The sequence below is a fragment of the Dermacentor silvarum genome, chromosome 6 (assembly GCF_013339745.2).
Source record: "Dermacentor silvarum isolate Dsil-2018 chromosome 6, BIME_Dsil_1.4, whole genome shotgun sequence".
NCBI lineage: Eukaryota > Metazoa > Arthropoda > Arachnida > Ixodida > Ixodidae > Dermacentor > Dermacentor silvarum.
Window position 1 is genome coordinate 100783823 of NC_051159.1, and position 24375 is coordinate 100808197.

At 45.2% G+C, this 24375-nt stretch overlaps 3 protein-coding genes across 4 annotated transcripts in view; all 3 read right to left on the minus strand.

The window, feature by feature from the left end:
• The window catches only part of LOC119455779 (ras-related protein Rab-8A-like), a 100508-nt gene extending 95817 nt beyond the window's left edge, over positions 1–4691 (minus strand). The window contains exon 1 of one of the 2 annotated variants that reach the window (XM_037717242.2): positions 4509–4691. In XM_037717242.2, the coding sequence (XP_037573170.1) occupies positions 4509–4632 (124 nt within the window). In that variant the 5' untranslated portion in view covers positions 4633–4691. The remainder of the gene's footprint in view (positions 1–4508) is intronic. The other variant, XM_037717241.2, reaches the window with a different exon arrangement.
• Positions 4692–5680: 989 nt separating this feature from the next.
• Positions 5681–7859, minus strand: LOC119455780 (adenosine 5'-monophosphoramidase HINT1-like). The gene is made up of 3 exons (XM_037717243.2): positions 7679–7859; positions 6914–7018; positions 5681–5986 (listed from the first exon to the last, which is right to left on the minus strand). The coding sequence occupies exons 1-3, from the start codon at positions 7787–7789 to the stop codon at positions 5822–5824; spliced, it is 381 nt and encodes a 126-aa protein (XP_037573171.1). The 5' UTR covers positions 7790–7859; the 3' UTR covers positions 5681–5821.
• Positions 7860–10346: 2487 nt separating this feature from the next.
• Positions 10347–24375, minus strand: part of LOC119455781 (ras-related protein Rab-31-like) — a 36725-nt gene continuing 22696 nt past the window's right edge. The window contains exon 6 of the mRNA XM_037717244.2: positions 10347–11901. Coding sequence (XP_037573172.1) covers positions 11684–11901 — 218 coding nt within the window. The 3' untranslated portion in view covers positions 10347–11683. The remainder of the gene's footprint in view (positions 11902–24375) is intronic.

A 24375-nucleotide genomic window follows, 5' to 3' on the forward strand; every position in this document is an offset into this window, starting at 1 on the left:
AACCCGAATTTTGCGTCGCCCTTACAGAAATCATTACAAACTGTACGTTGCGTTTCTATTTACTTTATGTTGCCTTCAATAGAAAGTCGGCTGAGATTATATTGAATATCGCACATTATTTTTGCAAGGGTTAAACGCATTTTTGCTTCTCGAGCAGCCACTATTTGAGATTTCTAGTAGGACGCCTTGAATAAGCTAGCTAAATTATTATTTTTTCCCAACACATTCAATTTTTGTTGCTTTCATAACCCTCGTTTTTATTAAAAGATATGTATTTATTGTTAGGTTAAAGTCTGACGGCGGCTGTACATCGGTTCGGCATTTTTTTTTATAAACTTCAAGGCGTCTGTTTGATGGGGCTTGCGCGGTAAATCGATCATTACGATATCGCGAACTTCCCACGTTCTGCGAAATACCAATCGATGACTGCTTTTCGCTTCCCACGTGCCTGCTTTCCGAGCAAATCTCCGTTTCATATAGAACGGCATGCAATGTATAATCCGAACGAAAACATAGTTTTTTCTCGTCGGTTCGTATCGTAGTTCGTATATGTGCAGTGCGCTTTGCCATAAATGCGAAGTGTTTCTGACAGGGCGACGCACAATGAGAAAGCCATGGGGGTAAGCGCGAGCACGAACGCAGTCGTCAGTGTCAGCGACGATATCGCGCGAGCCTGAGCTCCAAAGCGAATTGAAGGCAGCAGGCGGACGCGTGCAGTATATATATATATATATATATATAAGAGTAACAGAATTTAATATAGAAAATCAACACAAAGTATACGCGAACAACGTAGCATGACACCCCTTCACGTTCTGTCAATTCTCGTCACCTTTTCAGAAACCCCGACAGCGGCAGATCCTTGACAGTTTCCGTCAATTTCTATCGCTTTTCTTTTTTATCTCTTTACTATTGGTTTTCTGGAAGACTGCCGTATATGACAGTCTCACCTCGGATATATATATATATATATATATATATATATATATATATATTTCTTACCCGCCGTTGTTGCTTAGTCGCTATGGCGTTCGCTACTAAGCCCAAGGGCGCGGGTTCGAACCCCGGCTATGGCGGCCGCATTTCTATGGGGGCGAAATGCGAAAACACCCGTGTATTTAGATTTAGGTGCACGTTAAAGACCCCTAACCTCATCATCCCACCTGACTTTCTGCCGTCCTCGACTGCGCTTCCCTTCTCTTGGTATCCATTCTGTAACCCTAATGGTCCACCGGTTATCCATCCTACGCATTACATGGCCTGCCCAGCTCCATTTTTTCCGCTTAATGTCAACTAGAATATCGTCTACCCCCGTTTGTTCTCTGATCCACACCGCTCTCTTCCTGTCTCTTAACGTTACTCCTAAGATTTCTCGTTCCATTGCTCTTTGTGCGGTCCTTAACTTGTTCTCGAGCTTCTTTGTTAACCTCCAAGTTTCTGCCCCGTATGTTAGCACCGGTAGAATGCAATGATTGTACACTTTTCTTTTCAACGACAGTGGTAAGCTCCCAGTCAGGATTTGGCAATGCCTGCCGTATGCACTCCAACCTAATTTTATTCTTCTGTAAATTTCTTTCTCATGATCAGGGTCCCCTGTGAGTAATTGACCTAGATAAACATATTCCTTTACAGATTCTAGAGGCTGACTGGCGATCCTGAATTCTTGTTCCCTTGCCAGGCTATTGAACATTATCTTTGTCTTCTGCATATTCATCTTCAACCCAATTCTTGCACTTTCTGGAAATTGCAGGAAATTTGCAGGTGCAAGTTGGAATACGCTAGCGCAAGACAGGGGTAATTGGAGATCGCAGGGAGAGGCCTTCGTCCTGCAGTGGACATAAATATAGGCTGATGATGATGATGATGATGATGATGATGATGATGAAAGACCCCCAGGCGGTCCAAGTTTTCCGGAGTGCTACGACGTGCCTCATAATCAGATCGGGGTTTTGGCACGTAAAACCCCGTAATTTTTCGTTACTTTTTCTTTCTTTCTTTCTGTTCTTCCCGTCACCTTGAAAAGAAATGACGCGTCAAGTCGTGCACGTGCCTCAGGTTCCACTCGAGAACCAAAAGAAAAGGACGCACGGAGACACAAACAAAGGATGGATGAGAAAGGGTTGACCACGAGAAACGCAAAACAACAACAACGCCGGCGAGCTTGTCTGCACGACGTCCGACTTCCAGCTGCGACATTGCCGTCATGGGACTCCGCAGACGAGCGCATTGTTTGCCTCCAATGTCAGAAACATGTTTTGGCTGCTCTAGCGAGATAGAGCTAAGCGCTACGGTTTTGTGTACGTATACGGGTTTCACTTTCTTCGCTCTCACCCATTTTGCTTTAACTTTGTCTTTATATAAATATGTGTGCACTTTGATTTCCCTCCCGCTGTTTCGAATGTGGGTCACGTTGCAGCTGCAGGATGCCAGATAAAACTTCGTTATGCTCTTGCATTCTGTTCCCTCGCGAGGTAGCCTCTACATTTTCGTGTTTTTTTTTTTTTCGGCAACGCGGGGTTTCTTTCAAAAGGACGGTACGTGGGCATTTTGGTATTCCATACTGTAACCATTTCTTTCTTTCCCTTTTGAGATGGCAGTTAATTGTTAATGTTAGACTTGGAGAACAGAGCAATCAATCAATATCACCTCATACGTGTTAATTGACGCCTCGCATGAGCCGCAGATAAACACTCAAAGCCATAGAACAGGAGGAGGAGGAAAATGAGGAAGGTAGGGAAGGTCAACCAGACGCGCCTCCGGTTTGCTACCCTACGCGGGGGAAGGGGGTTATTAAGGCATGACAAGCAAGAAAGGAGACGGAGGGAAGAAGGTACTATCAATGCGAACACTTGCGGTTGTCCATGTTCTCACGCCTACAATAGGTCACTGAGGCCAGTCGATTTGATGAACCGCCCGCGCCCTTTTGTAAGCCCCTGCGACGTATGAGCCATTAAACAAACACTCAACACAGCTAATGCGATGAAACGATATGTCGACATCGCTCATCCGCGCAGCTCGATTGCATTCAGTGGGCGACACTATAGAAATTTCCCAACAATGCATTTAAAGTGATCACGCTTCCAGCTTGCTCATGTATGAAACGCCAGACGGTTGCAATCCATCTCTACAGGAAGCTCGCCGTTGAGGCAACGTATTTCGCACGCGCGCAGCACAAGGCCAAGCACAGCTGCTGACGTGATATTCTTAAATGTGATATTAAGAGCAGCGTAGCGTGCTTTTAGTCAGCTCTAACTCCTCTTTAACACCGCATGAACGCATAGGTCTGTCGATCGTGGCTGACAATAAGTTCTTGGTCTGAAGTTTAACATTCGGATATAAAGAAACTGAACTATACATATATCGTTCACCATATTCGCACATGTTTCTTTCATCCTATGTAGCTCGACATACGCACAAGTTGCTTAATTGTACTGAACCGGTAGAGGGAAATATATATATATATATATATATATATATATATATATACGCTAGTCAACATTGTGACATAATGCAATCGCACGACGTCTTACACACTCGAAAACGAAGAAAAAACTAACAGATGGATTAAAAAAAAATGATTTCAAACAAAGTCGTAAATGCGTTTAACTCGCGTGCTGTGCAACCTTTGCGAGGCATGGCTTCACCCAAACGCTGCTGAGCGTTGTCATGGCAGGGGTCGCTGTCGAAAACGCGCATTCGGCAGAATAATCATAATGTTTGCTGCCCACGCAGTGTAGCATAATGGAATGACCGCCCGACCTTTGGCATTCTGCCTCTGCTCTTACTGGCGGATTTAAACTTCTCGGTTAACAATAGCGACGGCCTTGAAGACGTGCTTCCACGCCGCAAAACAGCTGGACAGCCCCGAGCTCGCCTACAGACCTCGAAACAATTCAATGCTTCTACGTAGAGAAGCAAGGGCACAATATAAATCAATCGGGTCCAAAACGGGGGGGCATTCCCCACGGCGCACCGTATACTTCGCCGAAAGACCGCGCACGTACACCGCTTCGAACGCGCCGGGCCAGATGACTCATCGCCCGTATTGTATTCTTTGCACAACGAGCAGCGGAGAACCCAACCGCTCTCTGCTTGAACCTGCTTCATTTTCTTTTCGCTAATCCGCGCCGCTTTAATCCGCACGCGATGCCGAGATTTAACACGATCGCTTCCGCGTCCAAGGCGTACGTTGGAATCATTGCGTGCACGCTTTTCGCGAACACAGATGTTTTGTATGCAAAACGCAAGCCTCACTCAACAGGTTCTGTTTGAGCCATTCCTTAGCGACCGGAGTAGGCTATACAACGAAATTAAAAGCCGCCGCACCGGGAACACGAACGTTGAATAGCGCTGCGAAAGGCGGAAATCGTTCCGAGTCGTCGACACGATCTCTGGGCTTTCTCACCGAACTCGAAAGCTCACGGGAGAAGCCCAATTTACAGAGTGGAGAAAAAATTCGGGAACTGAGCGTCTGGCGCACGCAGTGGCGCGGTTCCGGCGAGACTTACCGATCGTGGATATATACGTGTCGTAGAAGCGCTCGTCGCAGAATCGGTGAACGATGCACGTCTTGCCCACATTGCTGTCGCCCAGGACGAGAATTTTGAAAATGGCCGTGAAGTCCACCGCCATGTTGGCCCAACTGACAGCGGCTGACGCGGGATCGATGTGTTGCTCCGGGGCGAGGGGAGCGACGGCAAAGGGAACGGAGCACTTCCGGCGGCTGGCGGATGTGACGTAAACCTCGCGCATCTGCTGCCGTCTTTCGAAGCCCCGTCGCTCGGCAGCGTCAGACTAGCAAGCAGAGCAAACCATCTGTACGTCAAGTATTGCGTAATTTCCCGCAAGAAACGCAGGAGAGAAGGCTTCAGTACACTTTGCCATATTCAAAGGGGAAATTGAAATCCGCAGCTGAAGCCCTTGGTGAAGCTACAGTTGAAACTTGAAAGCCGCCGGAGGCGCGTCAGTATAAAACGTGCGTTGAGCGCGAGAATCAATCCCGATGCGCGTCCGGCACTGCATGCGTCATGAAAAGTACCGGGATGTTGAGAATGAACATTCTTTGCCCTTTTCTCTACTCGCGTTAATAAAAGGTTCTCTCGCTCCTTGGACGCAATTCGCGATAGAGCTATAAAAGTCAATTAGAATAATGGACTACCCCAAGAATACATCGTGATCATTATTACATTTCATATGCAGAACAATGTTTTAGAAACAGAACCTTAAATACACACATTTAGCTGTTGCCACTTGCAGTAATACTCTGCACTACGGCTTCTAAAGTATCATTTTACAGAATCTAACATAATGGCTGAGTGCATGTCCTTCAAGGTGCGCAGTGCAAAAAAAAAAAAAAAAAAAAAAAAAAAGCAGCTAGTCAAATTATACTTATGTGCAGTAAATGCTGGCTTGATTTTGATAAAATTCGAATTCAGGCATTCAAGCCTCATAATGCAAATCATGCAAAACACCAGAATTTAATCTTTTATGCATTATTTTATAATTTTGCCCTTTTTAATTTCATGTTGCACAATCGTTGAGCACTTGGCAACATGAACGCAAGCTTGTTGCCAACAACTGCCAAAATCAGTAATACCATGGATGTGCACTAAAGCTGAATTCAGCCTGCAACTTGTGTACTAGCATGCAAAATATATCCAGCAGTGGTCAGACACCTTGAAACATTTCATCAGTTTATTATTCAGACTTGACAACCAGAACAGTGAAGTGAGATGTAGACTTCCACCTAAAGTTATAGTGAAGTAGTTAAACACACAAAGTAAAAAAAAACAAGTCGGCTGAAAATTACGCATGATAGATGTTAGCCCGGAGGCCAGCCGAGCTGGCGTCCCCCGAGAACATGAATGTGAACATGGTAAACTGACTGGCAACCCTGAGGACCGTCGTTGATCACAATTCGAAAACCCTTGTCCAGCTTTTGCTCCTTGGCCACTTGCTGAGCCACATACAAGATATGGCCTAGAATCTAGAAAGTGGAGAGCACAAGGTAAAGGACATGAAAACACACAATTGTCAATGAAGAGAAAGAAAAACAAGAATTCAACCACAAGCTATCATTGTTTCTGCAGCTACGGCTAATTAAGGCAAATACACTATAAAGCAGTGCCAACAACATGCCTACATTACGACTAACTTTCAATGTAGTACCTTCTGCAGCTCTTGAGCCAATGGCCCAAGGCAACGAGTCCCGATATATCATAAAATGAGCACCACATCATTAAGGAAGGATTATGCATAGTGATTCTGTGACTTTACGAGGGCTGTTACTAAGCGACACTTATCAATAAGGAAGAATGCCATGAAGCAAACATGAATGTATAATGGGCACCATTTTTAAGCAACAAGTACATCAAACTAATCAGAGCAGAGCATGCATGCAACATTGCGACTTTTTGAGGGCTAAGTTAAACGAAGTCTGCGATTTGTGTGAAACTACAAAAAAAAAAAAAAAAAAAAAAAAATTAATGGCAACCTCTTTCCAGCAATATCTTTTATATTTCTATGCATGATATCTGTACGGCCGCCATGTATGTACATTTAAAATCAAAAGATGGGGTGTACAATGATGAGGTCAAGGGATCTGCTGCAATATGAAATTCAACATGCACACAATGTTCGACACCAGCAAATGAAAGCAGGACGAGCATGCAGAAGTTGCACATGCCCCAAGCATAATTAGCTTTTTTTTTTACTAGGCATCACGTCAGTTGCCACTTTTTGCTGTTTCAGTGTAGTCCTGTACCTGGATAACGAAGTAAACGCGGCACAACGGCTTTGCTGGTTGAGGCAAAAGTAGAACTCAAGAATGCAAGTGGGAATCTAGCTAATTTTTCACACAGGGCTAATTTGTTGTAAATATGCACATTTCTTGAGCAAAGTTGCTTTAACTTACATCCTTGTCATCTTCCGTAGCCTTGGAAAGCTGCGAAATTTCCTTCTTTGGGATCACCAAGAAATGCACAGGAGCCTGGGGGTTGATGTCATGGAAAGCTACGCACTGAAAGAACAAAAAGAACAGGAAAGCATCAGCCGAAAGCACGGTTAAGCCATGGCATGGGCGTTGCGGAAACCGGCAGCCTAGTTGGGCACGCTAACTACAGTAAAGACGCACCGCAGTTACGGCCAACCAAAGCGCTTGCTGTCAACGACAGTGACAAATACTAAATGCAAAAGCCTTGCCCTGTTTATCAATGTAGTGAAAATTGTTGAGCCGCGCATTCGGCGTCTAAAAGAATGAAATCAGCCGATAATGCAGGCACAGCGAAATTGATGCACACGTGCGAGCGGTTTGCGGCTCCAGACAGCATCCAGCTTTTTATTTTTTCTCCCCTTTAAGATAACCTGATGACGCGGGAATGCGATTAGTATCCAAACCATCGCGCAATCATATGAACTAGTGTAATTAAATTTTGTTTACAAACAGCGAGTTCAGCGTTAGGCCTAGGTCTCAAGACGCCGAAATGAGCAACGGTTAACTGCAACTCATCCAGCTCGCTTGCCTTGTTGAAATTTAGAATAAATCTCCAACAATGCACATTTTTTGGCAAGCGACGGGCGTACCGTAATATCCCTGCTGGGCCCTTCGTTACAGGACTCCACTACCGAAACCCGAGTGGACCCGAGGCAGCAAGCCAAGAAGTTTCACAGGTTTACTCACCTTGTCATCTTCGTAGATAAAGTCAGTGGGTATTTCACCTCTTATAATTTTGCCAAAGATGGTATCACCCGTTTCAGTTGCTAGCTGCGCTTTCTGAACCTCACTAGCCATCGTACCACGCCTGATCTACCGGCGAGTCAACTGAGACGCCGAAAGGAGTGGCCGAAAGTAATCTCGAAATTTCTCGAAAAAGTCGCCGGGCCCGCCTACTCCGCCCGCATACGTCGGGAATGTCGCTGCAAGCGCTTGCGATGTCCGGGGTTTGGCGTATCGTCGTATGTCGCCGAGTAAACTGGATTATGTAAAACCCCGGAGACAATGTAAAAATCGCGCGGATCTCACGCACCGTGAGAACACAAAGCCTCCCGATGGCTTTCATCGCGAGACGCTGGTCGACTCGGTTCGCAGGTAGAATCCCAAGTAGGGGCACGGCCGCTGGATAAAAACGTTTCTATCCAGCGGCCGTGTGTGTGTACTGAGAAGTATGAAAAGTAATGCTTGGCGTTTACGCGTCTACACCAGAGTTGCGGAGTTGGAATGATGGCGCCAGTTGGGCAAATGCAACTGGAATGCAATGAGAGCCTGATAATTGGGAATGGAGTTGGAATGGAATGGTCACTTAGTTTTGGAGCTCTAAACGTTAATTTTAAACGAGACTACCACACCGGTATATTTGCCAATTACCCTAAAGTCATGCCTAAACTAGACTTGGCCAATTTCATAAATTATTAAAAATGTTTGTCTAGCACTAGTACATGAAGAAAAATAAACAAGACAGAGCGTTCTGTTTTGCCTGTCCTTTTTTCTTCGTGTATTTGCGCTAAACAAACCTTCTTAAGAATGCCAATGCTCTTTTATTTCAAATTTTTTGCTGAATACCAGCTTTTTATAGTACGACTACCTCTGCCTCAGTAATAATAAAAAGTTTTCTACACTTATTCTGAAGACCTGCAAACTTTTCTGTGTCACAAGGTTTAAATTTAAAGACAGCAACTTTTAGTTGCCAAGAATGATTCAATTTAGCAAGAGCATGCTTGGTTTACGACACAAGGATGGAGGACAAAAAAATTCACGAGCCATTCTACTCTGTGAAGGTGGATGACCAGCGAAGCTGTATAGATGGTATATCTAAATGTACAACACAGAGATACATAAATGTTTTGGTGTTGTTTATTTTTTTCACGCAAGTTACTATTGCTTTGTGGTCGCTATGGTAGAGGGCCAGGGGTTCGGTGACGGACAGGTTCTTGGCGAAGGTTAAGTCCAAACACGAGTACCACGTGGTCGTTGACACCTTGGGATCGGTGTAGCACTGTGGCCCTAACAGTTGGAGCATAAACGTGGACATAAACAAGGCATAAACATGGCAACGTGGACGCCATGGCGTCCACGTTGAAGTCGCCAATGACGAGGACTTTGCACTACTTTGCACCAACTTTTGCAGACTTGTCCAACTTTGCATGATCGACACAAATGCAGTAGTGTCTATACAAGGGCGTGTTGAGTAGAAAGGCCAACCACGCTTATTATCATATTATCGTTAATACTTAACTGCTTAACTTAACATGCTTTACAGTACAGAACAGCATAAAATATTTCTGAAGGTCTTACGGTAGGTTCTTATCCTTGCACGTATAAAAGTTTAGTCATCTGCTCGTTCCGTGCAACAATTGGTAGTAGTAGTTGACTGATGTACAGCCACCCTGAGAATATTTCGGGGTATGGAAAATGAGAATAAGTTAAATTTTCTTGCACCTTCACCGCAGTGTGTGAAATGTATGTCAGAAATGCGATGATTGTACGGAGAAGTATCGACTCTACCTTTTGGCTGAAGGACCTGTGCCTAGGCTGCGGTCAAATTTGGATTTTACTCGGATCAGATGTTCCGAAAACTTTTGAAGGAGGGGGTACATACAGTTCTGGCTTCGCGCTATTGGCGAGTTGCTCATAGCACTTCTGGGCAACCAAGCGACAAATTCTAGATTTCCAGAACCGAGCGATAGAACGACCAGAACTAGCGATCTGTTCGCGGGACGGCTCGTTTCGTTGCTCAAAGCCGTCGCTCGTTGCCGTTGCGCACAAAATCGCTCTCATGGGGTTTGAGCTTTAATTGCCATCACAAACGACAGAAAAAAATGTTTTTGCTGTGACATGATGTAAATGAGCGAACATAATTGGCTGGCACATCTACACAAGTTGGACAGTGGTAGATTTGGTTTTTGCAACAGCGGTGTGAGAGACCCCCTGGTCCGTCCACTGAGCGAGACACAGACAATGAAACCAGAGAAAAAGGCAAAGAATTGAGCATATGGAGATAGGTCCCTAATCTACACCTGAGCGACTGTAATGTGATAGCATCATCTGAATTGGTCCACTCAAGCCTGTGACTGCACACCTTCCAGGATCGACCCACATTACAAATGACATTGAAACCCTTGCAAGGACATATCATGCACTGGTGTCGGGATCGGCCCAGCAAGTCACCATGTTTGATTACAAATCTCCCCCAGTCGCCAAATCCCGAGGAGGTGGGTGAAAGGAAGCTCCGCTTTAATGAAACTGGGCCCATCCCGACACCAGTGCACGGGATGTGCAATTGTGCATTAGAAAAAATCAGGGGAGGGAGGGTATCCATATTCGTAGGTGAAATAAGTAATAACAGTAATAATGCAGTTGAAAAGTGGCTGCATGAACTTTATTATAAAATGCCCATGGCATCAAAACAACTTGCCAAAAGTTTGTCGGCTTGACACAATGGCACTTGAGATGTCAGGTAGAGCATTGTCAGCTTACATCCCTACATATGCTGTTCTGGTATGACAGCATTCCTCTAACAATAGCTAAACTTGCATGGCAGAGTATCTATAAAAATATTTTGACTTTCTTTTAAAATCTATTCAATACTTTTTGAACTGAAACCATACTATATAACAAACACGGTTTAGCCCTGCCAACTGCAGAGATTGGTACTTTGTATTTCAAGCTTTTAGTATTAAGCTGCACCAAATAATATCAGACACTTTGAAATATAGAAACAACAAAAGTGCAGGATATTCTACGAGGCATTGCAATTCTCTAAAGGTGGGGAAATGTACATAACTGAAATAATGAATGCATCTATCTCGAAAGTCACTTGAGCTGTGCACGACATGCTATACGGATCTACTGTAAGGCGGAATGAAGTTATGCACTCAGAAACAGTAAACCATTGGCTGTGTTTACGTAAACAATGAAAGAACCATGCAAAAAGAAAGAAAAACGCATCACAATAAGTTTACAGAGGTATGAAAGCATTTAAGCTAAATATGTGACCATACAATGACTGCATATGACGCAAAGATATTTCTGGTTGTATCATGCATGAATAAGGCATCGTAGCAAAGGCTGTCACTGAACTATGTCATTCTGACATTTGAGGTATGTTGATGTAGCATCTTCACATGCATTTGCATAGTTGAATCAACAGGAAGCATTCTCCCTTTGTTGCAACTGTCTACTAATATTTGCTGAAAGACCTTAATTTTGGCATCTTTTAGCCATCAAAAAATGTCTTCTGATGATGAACAATGAAGACATAAAAAAAGAGAGAGGCAGCGAGTTTTTACCAAAGCATGGTCCCAAGTCATTCTTTCCAGCCACGTAAGCTACTGTAAATGAAGGCTGGCATCACAATAAGCGGACAAAATTCAACAGTAATGCAGATAATGCACTTGGGGATGTAGTACTAGGACTACAGTGAGGTTTGGTGCCTGTTCCAAATGACATTAAATGTCAAATAGGATAAAAAAAGTACAAATGGTCCTTGAGCATACTGTGGAAGTACCTGCCACCACAGCTGCTGCAATTAATAATGTTCATAAGTACAAAAAATATGGAGGCAGAGAAATGGTTAGGTTTTGGACGAACGGCATCGAAAGTGGGATGCCTGAGTAACTCCACAGCAGGATTGCAGCTGGAAGTGTGGTGCTTGTGCCACGCAGACACACGTCTCCTGTGAATCGCCTTTCAGCAGAAGCAACTTGATGACGGCTTGATATCCTCTTGAGTGGTTGAAAGCCGGTCTATTCGAAGTGTTTTTGACAACGTAAAGGTGTCCAGTGATCCATAAAGTGAAGGGTCAGTGGGAATGCTGTTAAAATCCACTTGGTTTTGTCTGCTGGCTGCAGCCTTCTCTTCTGATTCAACAATGTGAAGTGCCAGCTGCCGAAACATTTCGTCAATACCTGCGAAATAAAGGTGGTGACTGAGTATCTATGATGTTTTAAAATACTGGCTTTTTTGCACAACTCAGTGAATCCCACAAAAGAGCTCAGAACAACTACACATCTATGTGCACCTACCCAGTGAAAAAAAAATTAAATAAAAGGTAATGATAAGGAGCCAGTATTTAAGAAAAACCACTCGTCACATTGCCTGAAGTCCACTAGGCCTTGTAGGAAATTTTGATTATGCATTAGGTGAAGCTATGTAGGGACTGTTCTGGCACGTACACACTAGCGGCAAAACGCGCGCGGCGCGCCGGCGGCGGCAAAACGCAGCAGCGGCAGGGCGGCCACACCAACCGGCGGCGCGCCGCTGCGGCAATCACGTGACAAACTAGACTCCTCTCCCCTTCTCGAACTATCCGGGAGCTCACGCGTGCAGATGATAGTGCGAAACGAGAAACAAGCGGTCGGGCGAGTCCGCATGGCACCACTTTCCCGCGCGCACGTCACAGAAGCGGGCCGCTCTCATTGGTCTCCTTCATCCGCGGCAAACCGCAAAAAATCGGTCCAGGAGCGATCCCTGCCGCGGCAACAAAAACCCGTATCGCGGCTGCTTTCGCGGCGCGCGTCTTGCCGCCGGCGGCGCGCCGCGCGCGTTTTTCCGCTAGTGTGTACGTGGCATTCCAATGCAATGATTAAAATGGTTTAGAAAATTTTGTGGAGATAGACGCAAATGAAATGTGATACCATGGTGTGACAAGGTGAGCCACCCTCCCTAAAAGAGAGCCTATCAGGCTCTCTCCCAATTGCCACGACCAGTGTATGCAAGCGACATTACTCCCTTGTATTCTCCAATGTAAGAAGCAAGGCTCCATGCAACACTTATGTTATGACCCCCATCTCCTCTCTTTAACTCGACAGGCGGTTCTTCTCGAGGTCTCCCGCAGACTGCCGTTTCACGGAAACTACATCATTACCCAGCATGGCTCAACATAGGAGAGCACACATGCATCAAGCCGGCATATAAGTATAGCCATCTGTACTACCCCTGCAGATGTAGCGTTTGCCGTCTGTTCTCTATGGAATTACGCAAAGAATCGTGAAATGCTACATAACTGTCCTCACAGCAATAAATGTTTTTAGTGCACCATTGTTATGATAAACGAAGTTTATTTCTCTGGTTCTTTCACCTGTTTCCGTACTCAAATGGGCGCATTCGTTGCCAAATGCAAACTAGATTTATCAGACGCACATGCAGCTGCGCGAGAATTTTGTGGTCTGTAGGTTTAAATGCTGTGGTTGGTGGTGACGCTGTGTCGCGTTTATTTGCCGATAAATAGTTTCTCGTTTTCTGGCCAATGCTCTCAAAATATACTCTGCTGCCATGGGTAATGCACAGTTCAGTGTCATACACTTGCAAACCTGTTTGCGACTACTTGCCCTGTTCCTATGGCACTCAGTGGGCGCAGCTTCAGCAGTAAACTAGTTAGATTCAGAAATTGAATAGCTCTAAAATTTTCTCCCTTTCTTTCTTGCTCTGCAGCAGATTTTCAGAGGTAGTTCTGTGTGCTTCGAGATTCACAGGAGTCTCAAGAGCTCCTCACGCTACTTCTAGCTGTTTCAGCACTGAAGATATGCATGTGATGTGCAAATTTTATGTGCGTAATGCAGATGCTACTGGTGGGAAGAGTGGCTCTCCAGAAAGAAAGGCATACGATTTGAATTTTAATTAATTTTTGCAACATTCACAAGTGTAATGCTTTGAAGACGGGATCGTGACCATGTGAGCTACGTACTGCGCTCATCTGCTTGCAATGCCAAACTCTGGTGAGGCGCTCTTTAAAGGGGTCCTCCTAGATAGCAACAGCGTGCTGCATGGCGTAGATACATAGCGGCCACCACGGGGTGCCGTGACAAGCTTTCTCACTAGCGAGGCCGCTCAATTTTAGGGCAAGGCTTTGCCCCCTTGTCATCTCCCCTGTGTAGCTTCCAGCGCACTAGTAGAGACAAAAGAAGAGAGAAAGTTGATCATAGCTGCGATAACTTTTCCAACTCCGCTTACACTTGCTACTCGACTCACTCGAACCGAACCGTGAAGCCGAGTCTGGAGTGAGCTCGACTGAGTAGAATTTTCGTGACTGAATCCCACTGAGCCTGGTTGAGTAGAATTTTGGCGAGTTTGAATCTGAGTGAGCCCTGCTGAGTAAGATTTCAGTGAGTCCGAGTGAGCCCACCTGAATAAAATTTTGTTGAGTCTGAGTGAGCTCCGAGAAAAAAATACATTTTGTGAATCCGATTTAGTTCTGGTTATTTTGCCGACCTAAAAATTAAAACATTGCTAAAGTTGCGAAGATGGTGGCAACGTGATGTGGCGCGCAGCGTACATCGCACGAATGCACTAAAAAAAAACAACAACAAGCATGCGAATATGCGGCTGTCGTTCGCACTGTCGTTTGACTTCACGTTGGACTTGCAACCCCCTCCCACTGCCTCTCGCCATACCCTTGTAGAAAGTGCGTGATCAGTTTTATGTGCATCCTTATCGCAGCACCGGCAACACAAGTTGACGCCCCTAGTCTGGACAGTAGAGTGTCGCCACACTTTGACCCCCCTCCCAGTATTTCCTCTGCTTTTTGTTTTTTTTTACTATTCACACCTCTGCGGATCGCTGGAGGCAGGTTTAAAAGGGAAGTGGGGGAAGTTTCACTGTGAAGAGCACAACAACCGGGCACCTGCGTGTAGTTCATGCTTTCCCTTTCACGCTTGCTAGAAAGCTAGACATGACAGTGCTGTGGGCTGTGATTCGTGTTTCTAGAGTTTGGTAAGTTTGCTCAGCGCTCGCTCAACCTTTCCTGTTTTGTATGGACTGAGTGTTGGCGCCCTGTTGTGTGGAAGCTGCGATAGCTGGCCTTAAGTGCGACTTATGACTGAAATCACGACACTGTTCGTTTGCTGGTCATGCTATGCATCTAAGCTTGTGGGAATTGGTATAATGAGTGGTACTCCTGTTGCTTCTGCAGAGCAACCAGGCTTCCAACTGCTCAGTTTACATCATAGCCTTCAAGAATGATGACGTGAGTTGGACTTTCAGAAGTGCTCTCGTAAATAGTAGTTTAATTGAACATCGGCAATGTAGCTTTCGCGAGTACACTTTGGTGCTATGGAGGAAGGGAAAAAAAACAAAAAAAACTAGGAGGGTGCATGATGCCAGGCTGCCAGCCTCAGCACACCAGTCTCCTCTAATGCTGCTGCATTACCTTCTCTTCATGGCTTACCTGCGCGATTACTCTAGGGGAGAAGGCCCTGTAGGCCCATCACGCTTGCCCAACCTTATCAAGACTCTGTTTGGTACGCAGTAACTATTAGCAGCACCCACATCACAATCGATTCTCGCCACACACTCTCTGGTTTACTTTCTCACATAGACTCTGCACACTCAGCGGCCAGAAGTTACCACTCGTGTATCACGAGGTGAGGACCTATTTCCCATGAGACTTTCCTTTATATTTCAATGACTAGTCTTCAAGATGGTCACATGACACTCCCTCCAAGTCTTCTTCCTTCCTTTATGTTCAGTGTTTGCTATCAGTGCGATTGACAGCAAACATAAATGCCAGTGGTGTCATTGCTGGAATTGCACATCTGCTCTTATGGCAAGTGGTGTCATAGACGAAACTAATGTTGATTTTTGGACTGACAAGGACAAACGAATTCCACAATGCCTCGCGCAGTGTCTGACAACTCAAAAAGCAAATCAGTGAACCAGACTACCCACGCTGATACTGTGTGCAAATCAGTGAACCAGACCACCTGCGCTGATACTGTGAATCACAGTTAAGAAGTGGCATTATGTAAAGTGAAGTTTTCTTTGTATACATTATTAGCAGCATCCACTTTTGTTTACAAGGCAGGCCTTCATACCACACTGTGCCAGAAAAAAAGAACCGAGTTCTATTCTGAGCTGCCAGAAAACAGACATTGTACAGGCGTTTATTAGGCACCAGCCTTATGGGCCGATCGTTATTGCAGGATCTGAGCTCTCAGCACGAACGGCGTTTCACGAGGAAAGCTCAGGAGGGATTGACAGACTCGAAAGGGCTGGAGAGCATGACCCACTATGGTGTTCGTATTTAGCGCTACAACATGCATGTCACTCAAACAAAAGTGCCTGCATGCATCGCATGTGATTTTCCTTAAACACAATAAGAATTTCAATATTTTTTGAAGATCCATCTGGCACGTTTTATCTTTAAAGGGGCCCTGAACCACCTCTCGGGCATGCTGAAAAAAAAGAAACAGTTTGTGAATAGCATACGCTCCGGTGAACATCTCAGCTAAGTTCTGTAGTTATGTGCGGCGCGCGGAGCTCGCAAGCGGAGTGCAAAGTCACCTTTCTCTCAAACGCTCTTTTCAACAGAAGCCTGCTCTTAACACTTTTCTGGATGCTTTACACTGTAATATATCAGATTCTCATATGCAGCTGCTATTGGCCAATAGCTCACATCAATCAAGAAGGGTGCTTGGATCAGTGCGCTTCTTCCTACTGTTAGTGTGTATATTTATAGACAAAGTTTAATAAACAGGCTGAAGTCAGCGAAAATGTGCTTTTGAATTTTTATAATAATTACGTACTTCCGGAAGAAGCCGACTACTGTCTGCTCACACTTGGCCGCGGCCGCTTGCGTAGGAATTATACTTTGGCCACCTTGGACAAAGCAAACACTGCGACTGCTGCAGGGTGCCTCAATGAGTCCACTAGCTTAGGGTGCCACTACCACGCTAACTGGCTGAGCACACTGCGGCTTGCTGAGGACAACCACATTTAGCGCGTCATAGGTGCCAAAATCGTAAATAGTGGCATCTACGTGAACATCCAAAATCAAATTAGAACTGCGCGCCATGGTGACGTTCAGTATGTGGCGCATTGTCGGCACACCCCGCACTGCCATAGCCTTCACAGTGCAAATCATTGAAGAAGGAGCAGAAGCACCACGAGCAGTGTGCCAATAACTCTGTTTCTGCCAAACACATCGAAGAACTTTTTGCGGCAAGTGTTTCTGAAATAGTCTAATTTCCCTTCAATTGCATTTCTCGACTTTGACAAAAAGGAGGTTAGGGCCCCTTTAAGCGAAATGCTTCCAGCACTGCCAAGATCGCATTGCGCGTCACACTTGAGTGTTTCTTACAGAGCATTGTGATGCACATGAAATAAGGATATTTCCTGTATGCTTAAGACTCTTGTGCGAAAAATTTCATAAATGTTTTCATGTTTGTAATCCTTCTGCCTGTGGTATATTTTGTCTCGAATAAAAGAAATTTATTCTATGCGTTCAATTCACAAGAAAGCTTGAATAAGTGAGAGCCAGGGCAAGTGGACCTGCCTCACTTGAATTCTAATGAATGAGTTCGAGTGAGCCCAGCTGAGTAGAATAATCGGCGAGTCCGAGTGAGCCCGGCTGAGTAGAATTTTGGCGAGTCTGAGGCCAAGAGGGCCCTGGCCGAGTAGAATTTTGGTGAGTGAGTCTGAGTGAGCTCGGCTGAGTAGAATTCTGGTAAGTCTGAGTGAGCCCGGCTGAGCAGAATTTTGGCGAGTCCGAGTGAGCCTGGTTGAATATAATTCTGGTGAATCTTGAGTCCGAGTGAGCCCGGATGAGTAGAAATTTGGTGAATCTGAGTCTGAGTGAGCCCAGCTCAGTAGAATTTTGGTGAGCGTGAGGCCAAGTGGGCTCCGGCCGAGAATTTCGATGAGCGAGTCTGAGTGAGCTCGGTTGAGCAGAATTCTGGCGAGTCTGAGTTAGCTCGGCCGAGTAGAATTCTGGCAAGTCCGTGTGAGCCCGGCTGAGTAGAATTTGGTGAGTGTGAGTTCGATTGAGCTTGGCTGAGTAACTTTTTGGTGAGTGTGAGTCTAAGTGAGTCCTAAGCAAAAAAATACAATTTGTGAGGTAGTCTGAGTGAGCTCTGTTCATTTTGCCGACCTATGGCGGCAGTTGCTACAAAAACTGGAGTGTGCTTAACAGATGTCAATGTAAACCTGCATGGCCACATGCCCACACTCATGCTGATCTTAGATGCAGTGTTTTACTTCACATGTCTTTCTGTGCTAGATGGCTTGATCGCATGATGCACTTCACAGCCTGGACAGCACGAATAGCAGCGTATCCTTGTTTTCTTGTGCAAACATGCAATGAGAAGGTAATGTGTTTTCAAAATGATACATTTCACTATCGTTGGCAGACATGCTTGATTTGCTGTCTGCTATGGTTTTGAAGCGAAATGGGCATCCTAATGGCATCCTCAGCATCGAATCGGCAGGTGGTGATGAGTTATTTGCACGGTCATCCTGAAACGTCGTCATTAGCTGGTAGCTCGTTGCATGGCATGTCATTGTGGGAAGCTTGCAGCGGGTGTGTTTGTTCTTTAAAAAAAGTGTTTTTGTAGCGAAAGCTATATTGGCTGTATTCTTGCCGTTTTGCTGTGGCCGGTGGCTGCACCGCCAGCTGAGAAATTGCCTAGCAACCGCCACAGCTGGCAGCACCGCTCGCCGCGCCATCTGGCATGACGTCAGAGGAGGAGCTGGCGTTGCATCGTATATATAGAAGAGGCGGCTTGGTGGGATTCGGCGGCAGATATGGAAAATGAGTCAGAGAAACTGAAAGAAGCCAGGCTTCGTCGTCATAACAAAACCAAGAGGAGGTAGCGAGCCGAGGAGACGGAGGAAGAACGAGCCGCACGTCTCGAGAAGCATCGTAAGTACGAAGTGACCAGGCGAGTAGATTCAGATGAGGATAGCACCCGAAACGCGTTCAAGTCACTGGATGACAACCCCTTATCCTCCCGCCTCATCTACCATTGGGCCGTCTTTGTGGCAATTGAGAAACAACAAGACGAAGACTTTCAAAATAAATGCGTTACACTTTAAAAATGTCTAGTGTTTAATGTAACCATAACTTAACAACAAAACAAACAACGGTTGTCGTTAACAACAAAACCTAAACACTCAAACTTATGAAGCTAAACAATAAGATTAACCGTACCTCTTGCTGCACACACCCAGGCATAAGTGAGTTAAGCCGCAGCCAATTTTTTGTACTTTCAGCAAGTAGCTACAGTGTACTGCTGCACGCACGCCTTGCTTCAGCAAAGTACATCACATATGCTTCATGTAGGCAAAAGTTGCTAAAAGCTTTGCCCACTGCAGCCGATAGTTCATTACAGCCAGGTTCAGTAAAAGTGTTGCAATAATAATAAGGCAGATCAAACTAAGTGAAAATTATGGTCTGTTCTGTCCAAAGGTATGTGGCACGCAGATACGGTGCAATGGGTGTTAACTGTAAAACATGGAACGCTGATGGATTCAGAAAGCAGATATCCTGAACTTGACTTGGTTTCAAGAAAACACCTGATACCCGTCCCACTCCTGACTTCCAAATAATGTTTGGCCTAATATAAACTTTTTCGAACACGAATTAAATATGAATAGTAAGTGTAGAATATTGAATAGTCATATGCATATGCATATATTTCAGCAGGAACATTTCTTTCCATTTAGTTAGGCACCAGACTTGTACTGGCTTGTGAAAAAAGACAGCTAACAGGGACAATTAGGACAGTTTTAAACACACGATTCCTAATGGTGAATAAAAATCCACAGGATTAGCTTCTTAACATCTTTATAGCCTGGTTGCAAACAAGCTTTACAAGAATGAATGGCTGCTGTATGACTAGCTTTCCGAAAGCATTAAACAAACGGTTGTCGAAAAAAATAGTTCTGAAAAAAGAAAAAAAAAAAGCTGCTGAAGAACTCGTACGCCTTGGACACATGTAAAAGGGTCTGTTGCACGGAAAACATCACTGGCTATACTGTAAAAGATAAAACTGCTATATAACTACATTGCCATAAACACGAAATGACAAACTACAAACAAAAATAATAGGTTGCCACGTATACGGTTCAGCTGCAATACCGAAAACAAAGCTTACATTATAGCCATTTTCTTTCTGCACTGCTTCGAAAACTTGTGTTGCTGTTTAAGTTCTGATAATTTGCCATACTTTGTTAAGCAGACGGGGAACAGTAACTAGACTTTAACAGTTGGCTCCTGTAAAATATTTGGCAAGTTTCGATATTAAAAAATATTTTCGAATATGAATACATTCGAACACATTTATAACAATATTCAAGTGCCACGAAAATTCCATTGCTATAAATGCATTGCACGAAAAAAAAAAAAAATACGGGCATGGCAGAGCTGTTGTGACAAAACTATAATGGCGGGGAGGCCAGTGTCCCTGCCCACCACATTCCTCCATCTGGTTGCTGATTGTGTTGACTCATTAACTGTTTAACTCTGCTTCCTGCGTGTGCATGTAATAAGCCGGGGCTGTCGGTGTACAAGAATAGCACTGCTGTAACAACTGAAAAGAGGGCGCACGGGTGGCAAGTGAAATGTAAGCTCCGCTGTGCCATTGCGTTGGTGGCCCCAAAAGGCGCGTTTTAAAAAATGCGAGAAAGTTGCTGCATTTCTCAAGCCTCTCAGCTTGAGAAATCCAAAAGTAACGCTGGGGCAAGATCGCCACAAGCATCTCGCCACGTAATTCTCACTGGCTTGCACGAGAAAACCACATGTCCGTCAGTCTTGCTTGCTTTACGCTAAGCTTGCCGACATCCTTCTCCAAGGCATCCAGGTGCTCCACGTAGTGCAGCGGAAGGTCCCTTGCGAAAACAAAGCCCCAGAGTGACTGAATCATCTGCAGGGCCTCCTGTGAGGACAACGTTGAGGCAGCCTGCCCTGCTTCGTCATCGCTGCCGTCGTTATTCATTGCCATCGCTATTCGATACAAGCATGTTCCTGACGATTGCCTTATCGGTTAGAAGCATCTCGTTTCCAAATTTATAGCAGTGTGCCTTCTTTTCACCGGCAATGTCTTGCATTGCCGATGAGCAGCTGGCGGATCAGCCATCTTCCATTTCGGCGGTGAGTCAAACTAGGCTGAGAAACCACATGGCCAGGAATAACTTCGACGCAACCAACAAAGATGAGCACAAGCGATTTAATCCGTTGGCAGAACTGCGCAGAATCTCGGGGGCCAGCAAGCAATCTGGGAGCAATGCTGTCCGCACAGTCCATTCATGTTTCAGAGCTGGGCACAGCTTAGAGCTATTGGCACAGCCCATTTGTGTTTGGAGGGGTGGAAGGGCGACGGGAGAGAGGCACATGAGGCTGGCGATGCCGAGAAGCCTGGAACACAGGTTCTATTGTATGAGCGCGTGGCGGCCGTTGGGACAGTGGGTATCGCGCAGCGGCTCCAATTCCTCGTTCTTTTTTGTTTTCACAGATTTTTCATTTCATTACCATTCGGCACGGACACCCAGCAGCCAGACTTCGTTATAAATGATAATGCAGCATGGGGACATCGTAGTAAGCAGGTTATTTTACCATAGAAAACATACAAAAGTTGATCGTGCAGCAGCTTCTCATTGTTATAACCGATATATTGTTAAAACCGGTATCGTCATAAGTTGGTTCGACTGTACATGGTGTAACAATCAATTTGTATTCAAAATTACGAATATTTGCCCACCCCTAATATTTTTCCAAACAGGAATATTGTGTGTATCTCAAGAACACCTTCCCCATCACCACTTCTTCATCATAATCATCATCATCAACCTATATTTATGTCCACTGCAGGACGAAGGCCTCTCCCTGTGATCTCCAATTACCCCTGTCTTGTGCTAACTGATTCCAACTTGGGCCTGCAAATCTCCTAACTTCATCACCCCACCTAGTTTTCTGCCGTGCTCAACTGTGCTTCCCTTCTCTTGGTACCCATTCCGAACCAAGAGAAGGGACCGGTTATCCATCCTACGCATTACATGGCCTGCCCAGCTCCATTTCTTCATCCTAATGTCAACTAGAATATCATGGCCTGCCCAGCTACATTTTTTCATCTTAATGTCAACTAGAAAATCGGCTATCCCCGTTTGCTCTCTGATCCACACCACTCTCTGTCTCTTAACGTTCGGCCTAATATTTTGTGTTCCATCGCTCTTTATGCGGTCCTTAACTTGTTCTGGAGCTTCTTTGTTAAACTCAAAGTTTATGCTCCATATAATAGCACTGGTAGAATGCAACGATTGCACACTTTTCTTTTCAACAACAGTGGTAAGCTCCAAGTCAGGATTTGGAAATGCCTGCCATATGCACTCCAACCCAATTTTATTCTTCTGTAAGTTTCCTTATCATGATCAGGGTCCCCTGTGACTAATTGACCTAGATAAACGTACTCCTTTACAGATTCTAGAGGCTGACTGGCGATCGTGAATTCTTGTTTCCTTGCCAGGCTATTGAACATTACCTTTGTTTTCTGCATATTAATCTTCAACCCCACTCTTACATTTTCTTGGTTAAGGTCCTCAATCATTTGTTGTCATTCGTCCCCATTGTTGCTGAATAGGATAATGTCATCTGCAAACCGAAGATTGCTGAGATATTCGTCGTTGATCCTCACTCCTAAGCCTTCCCAGTCTAAGAGCTTGAATACTTCTTCTAAGCATGCAGTGAATAGCATTGTAGAGAATGTGTCTCCTTGACTAACCCCTTCCTTGATAGGTAACTTTCTACTTTCCTTGCGGAGAACCAATGTATCTGTGGAATCTTTGTGATATTTCCCAAGATATTCACGTATGCCTCCTGAATTCCTTGATTACGCAATGCCTCTATGACTGCTGATATCTTTACTGAATCAAATGCCTTTTCATAATCTATGAAAGCCATATAGAGTGGCTTATCGTACTCCGGAGATTTCTCGATTATCTGATCGTTGACATGGATGTGATCGACAGTAGAATATCCCTTTCTGAAGCGTATAGGTATAGTAAACTGTATAGTAACAAATGTAAGGTAGTACAGTGTAGACCGTTTAAAACGTAAGTTGCCGGAGTTGCAAATATCCTTACTATAACCAAAACAACTATTTTATTGCGACAGCAGCTATAGCAGGCTCTAGGCGCATTTCTACCATCGCTATCACTGTCGGCGTGAGGTTTCATCAAAGTACAAGGGCGATAAAATCGCCGCCGCACGCCGTATGCTGCACGTGCGACTGAAAGCGTGCAGCTCAATCTCGCGCACGCAAGGAAGGAAAGTGGGAAGGTAGTGCGCCGTTTTCCGGGGGATGGCAGGTGGTGCATTCTACTCCTGGTGGTCGCGCACGCCAGCCAGCGCCGCTGTATCTTGAAAGCCATCTGCGACAGGGGCACAGTCTGGCGTGCGCTGTGTTTTCGCGGCTTAGTTAGCATTGATGAGAGACGCAGCACGAAGGTCAATTCGCTTGCTGCTGCTGCCGCGCTTCCTCACTATAGCGTTTTGACAGCGAGTTTCCGTGGTCATCGATTGAGATGTGTTCATGTTTGTTTGCTTGTGCGTGTGTGACACCATGCTTGTTAATGCGCAGAGAGCCGCTGCGGTGGACGCGCTCCTGCCATAGTGACATTTTGCCCGCTTCGCGCGAGGAATGCTGGGACGTGTGGCGAGTGTGGCTCGGCGCGGTGGGCGTAAAGTAGGAACGGAGCTATTCACGTGCCAACAACGTTGGAACATGCCCGAGAGGGCCAGACACACCGATTCCATCCTGTCGTTAGAGTATAGACGCCGGTTGTTTGCCACCATGATGTGCGGAGCTAGATGCACGCGTGGGTTACATTGGAGTATTTCTGCGGCTTGAGGGGAGCGTTCACAGTCTTAGTTGACTGCCGACTTCCAGGCAGCCGCACTGTAGCCGGTACTTTGTCTCTCGCATTTGCACTATAAGTGATACGCGTATACATAAAGTGCAATGGAAAAATTAACGGGAGTCTGACAAGACTGTATTATATCCAGTCCTCCACTATAAGCGGTTACGTTATCAGTGGTCTATACTGTAGGTGCTCCGGCAACGCCTGAAGAAGGCATGGGCAGGGATGTAGGTAGCAAAGCTAAGGAAAGAGAGCATGAATCCAATGAGCTGATGTGCTCACACAAGTATAAAAGTTCTCTCTGAGGGACACTTGATGCTCCTCTCTTGACCAGTAACTGATGGGCCATAAATGTAGCCTACTGTTTCAATCATTCAAGTTGTGCTTGCTCAAAACCACTACCTTGGCTGTCCCAACTGCGTCAGGAACGTTCTGCGATCTTCCTTCGGAGGTGAGGACTCGCATCATACCTTAACAGGTTAGCACGTTTAAGGAATCCATAAACAGACTCTCATACATTTGAGTTTTGTGCCTGTGCTTTCTCTCTAGTGAACACACTAAATCCCTCAATTGACTGCATATCGACTTCACTACGCTTATGATATCTACTACAGAAGCATTCTGCTGACGTTTGCAAGAAAAATGGCAGGCTTCAGTGATTCCTCCAGCTTTGAACTCTCATTGTAATGGCATCAGGTTCTCGAAATGAATACTCCTACTTTGTTATAAACAAGTTCTTTGCAATGAACACAATG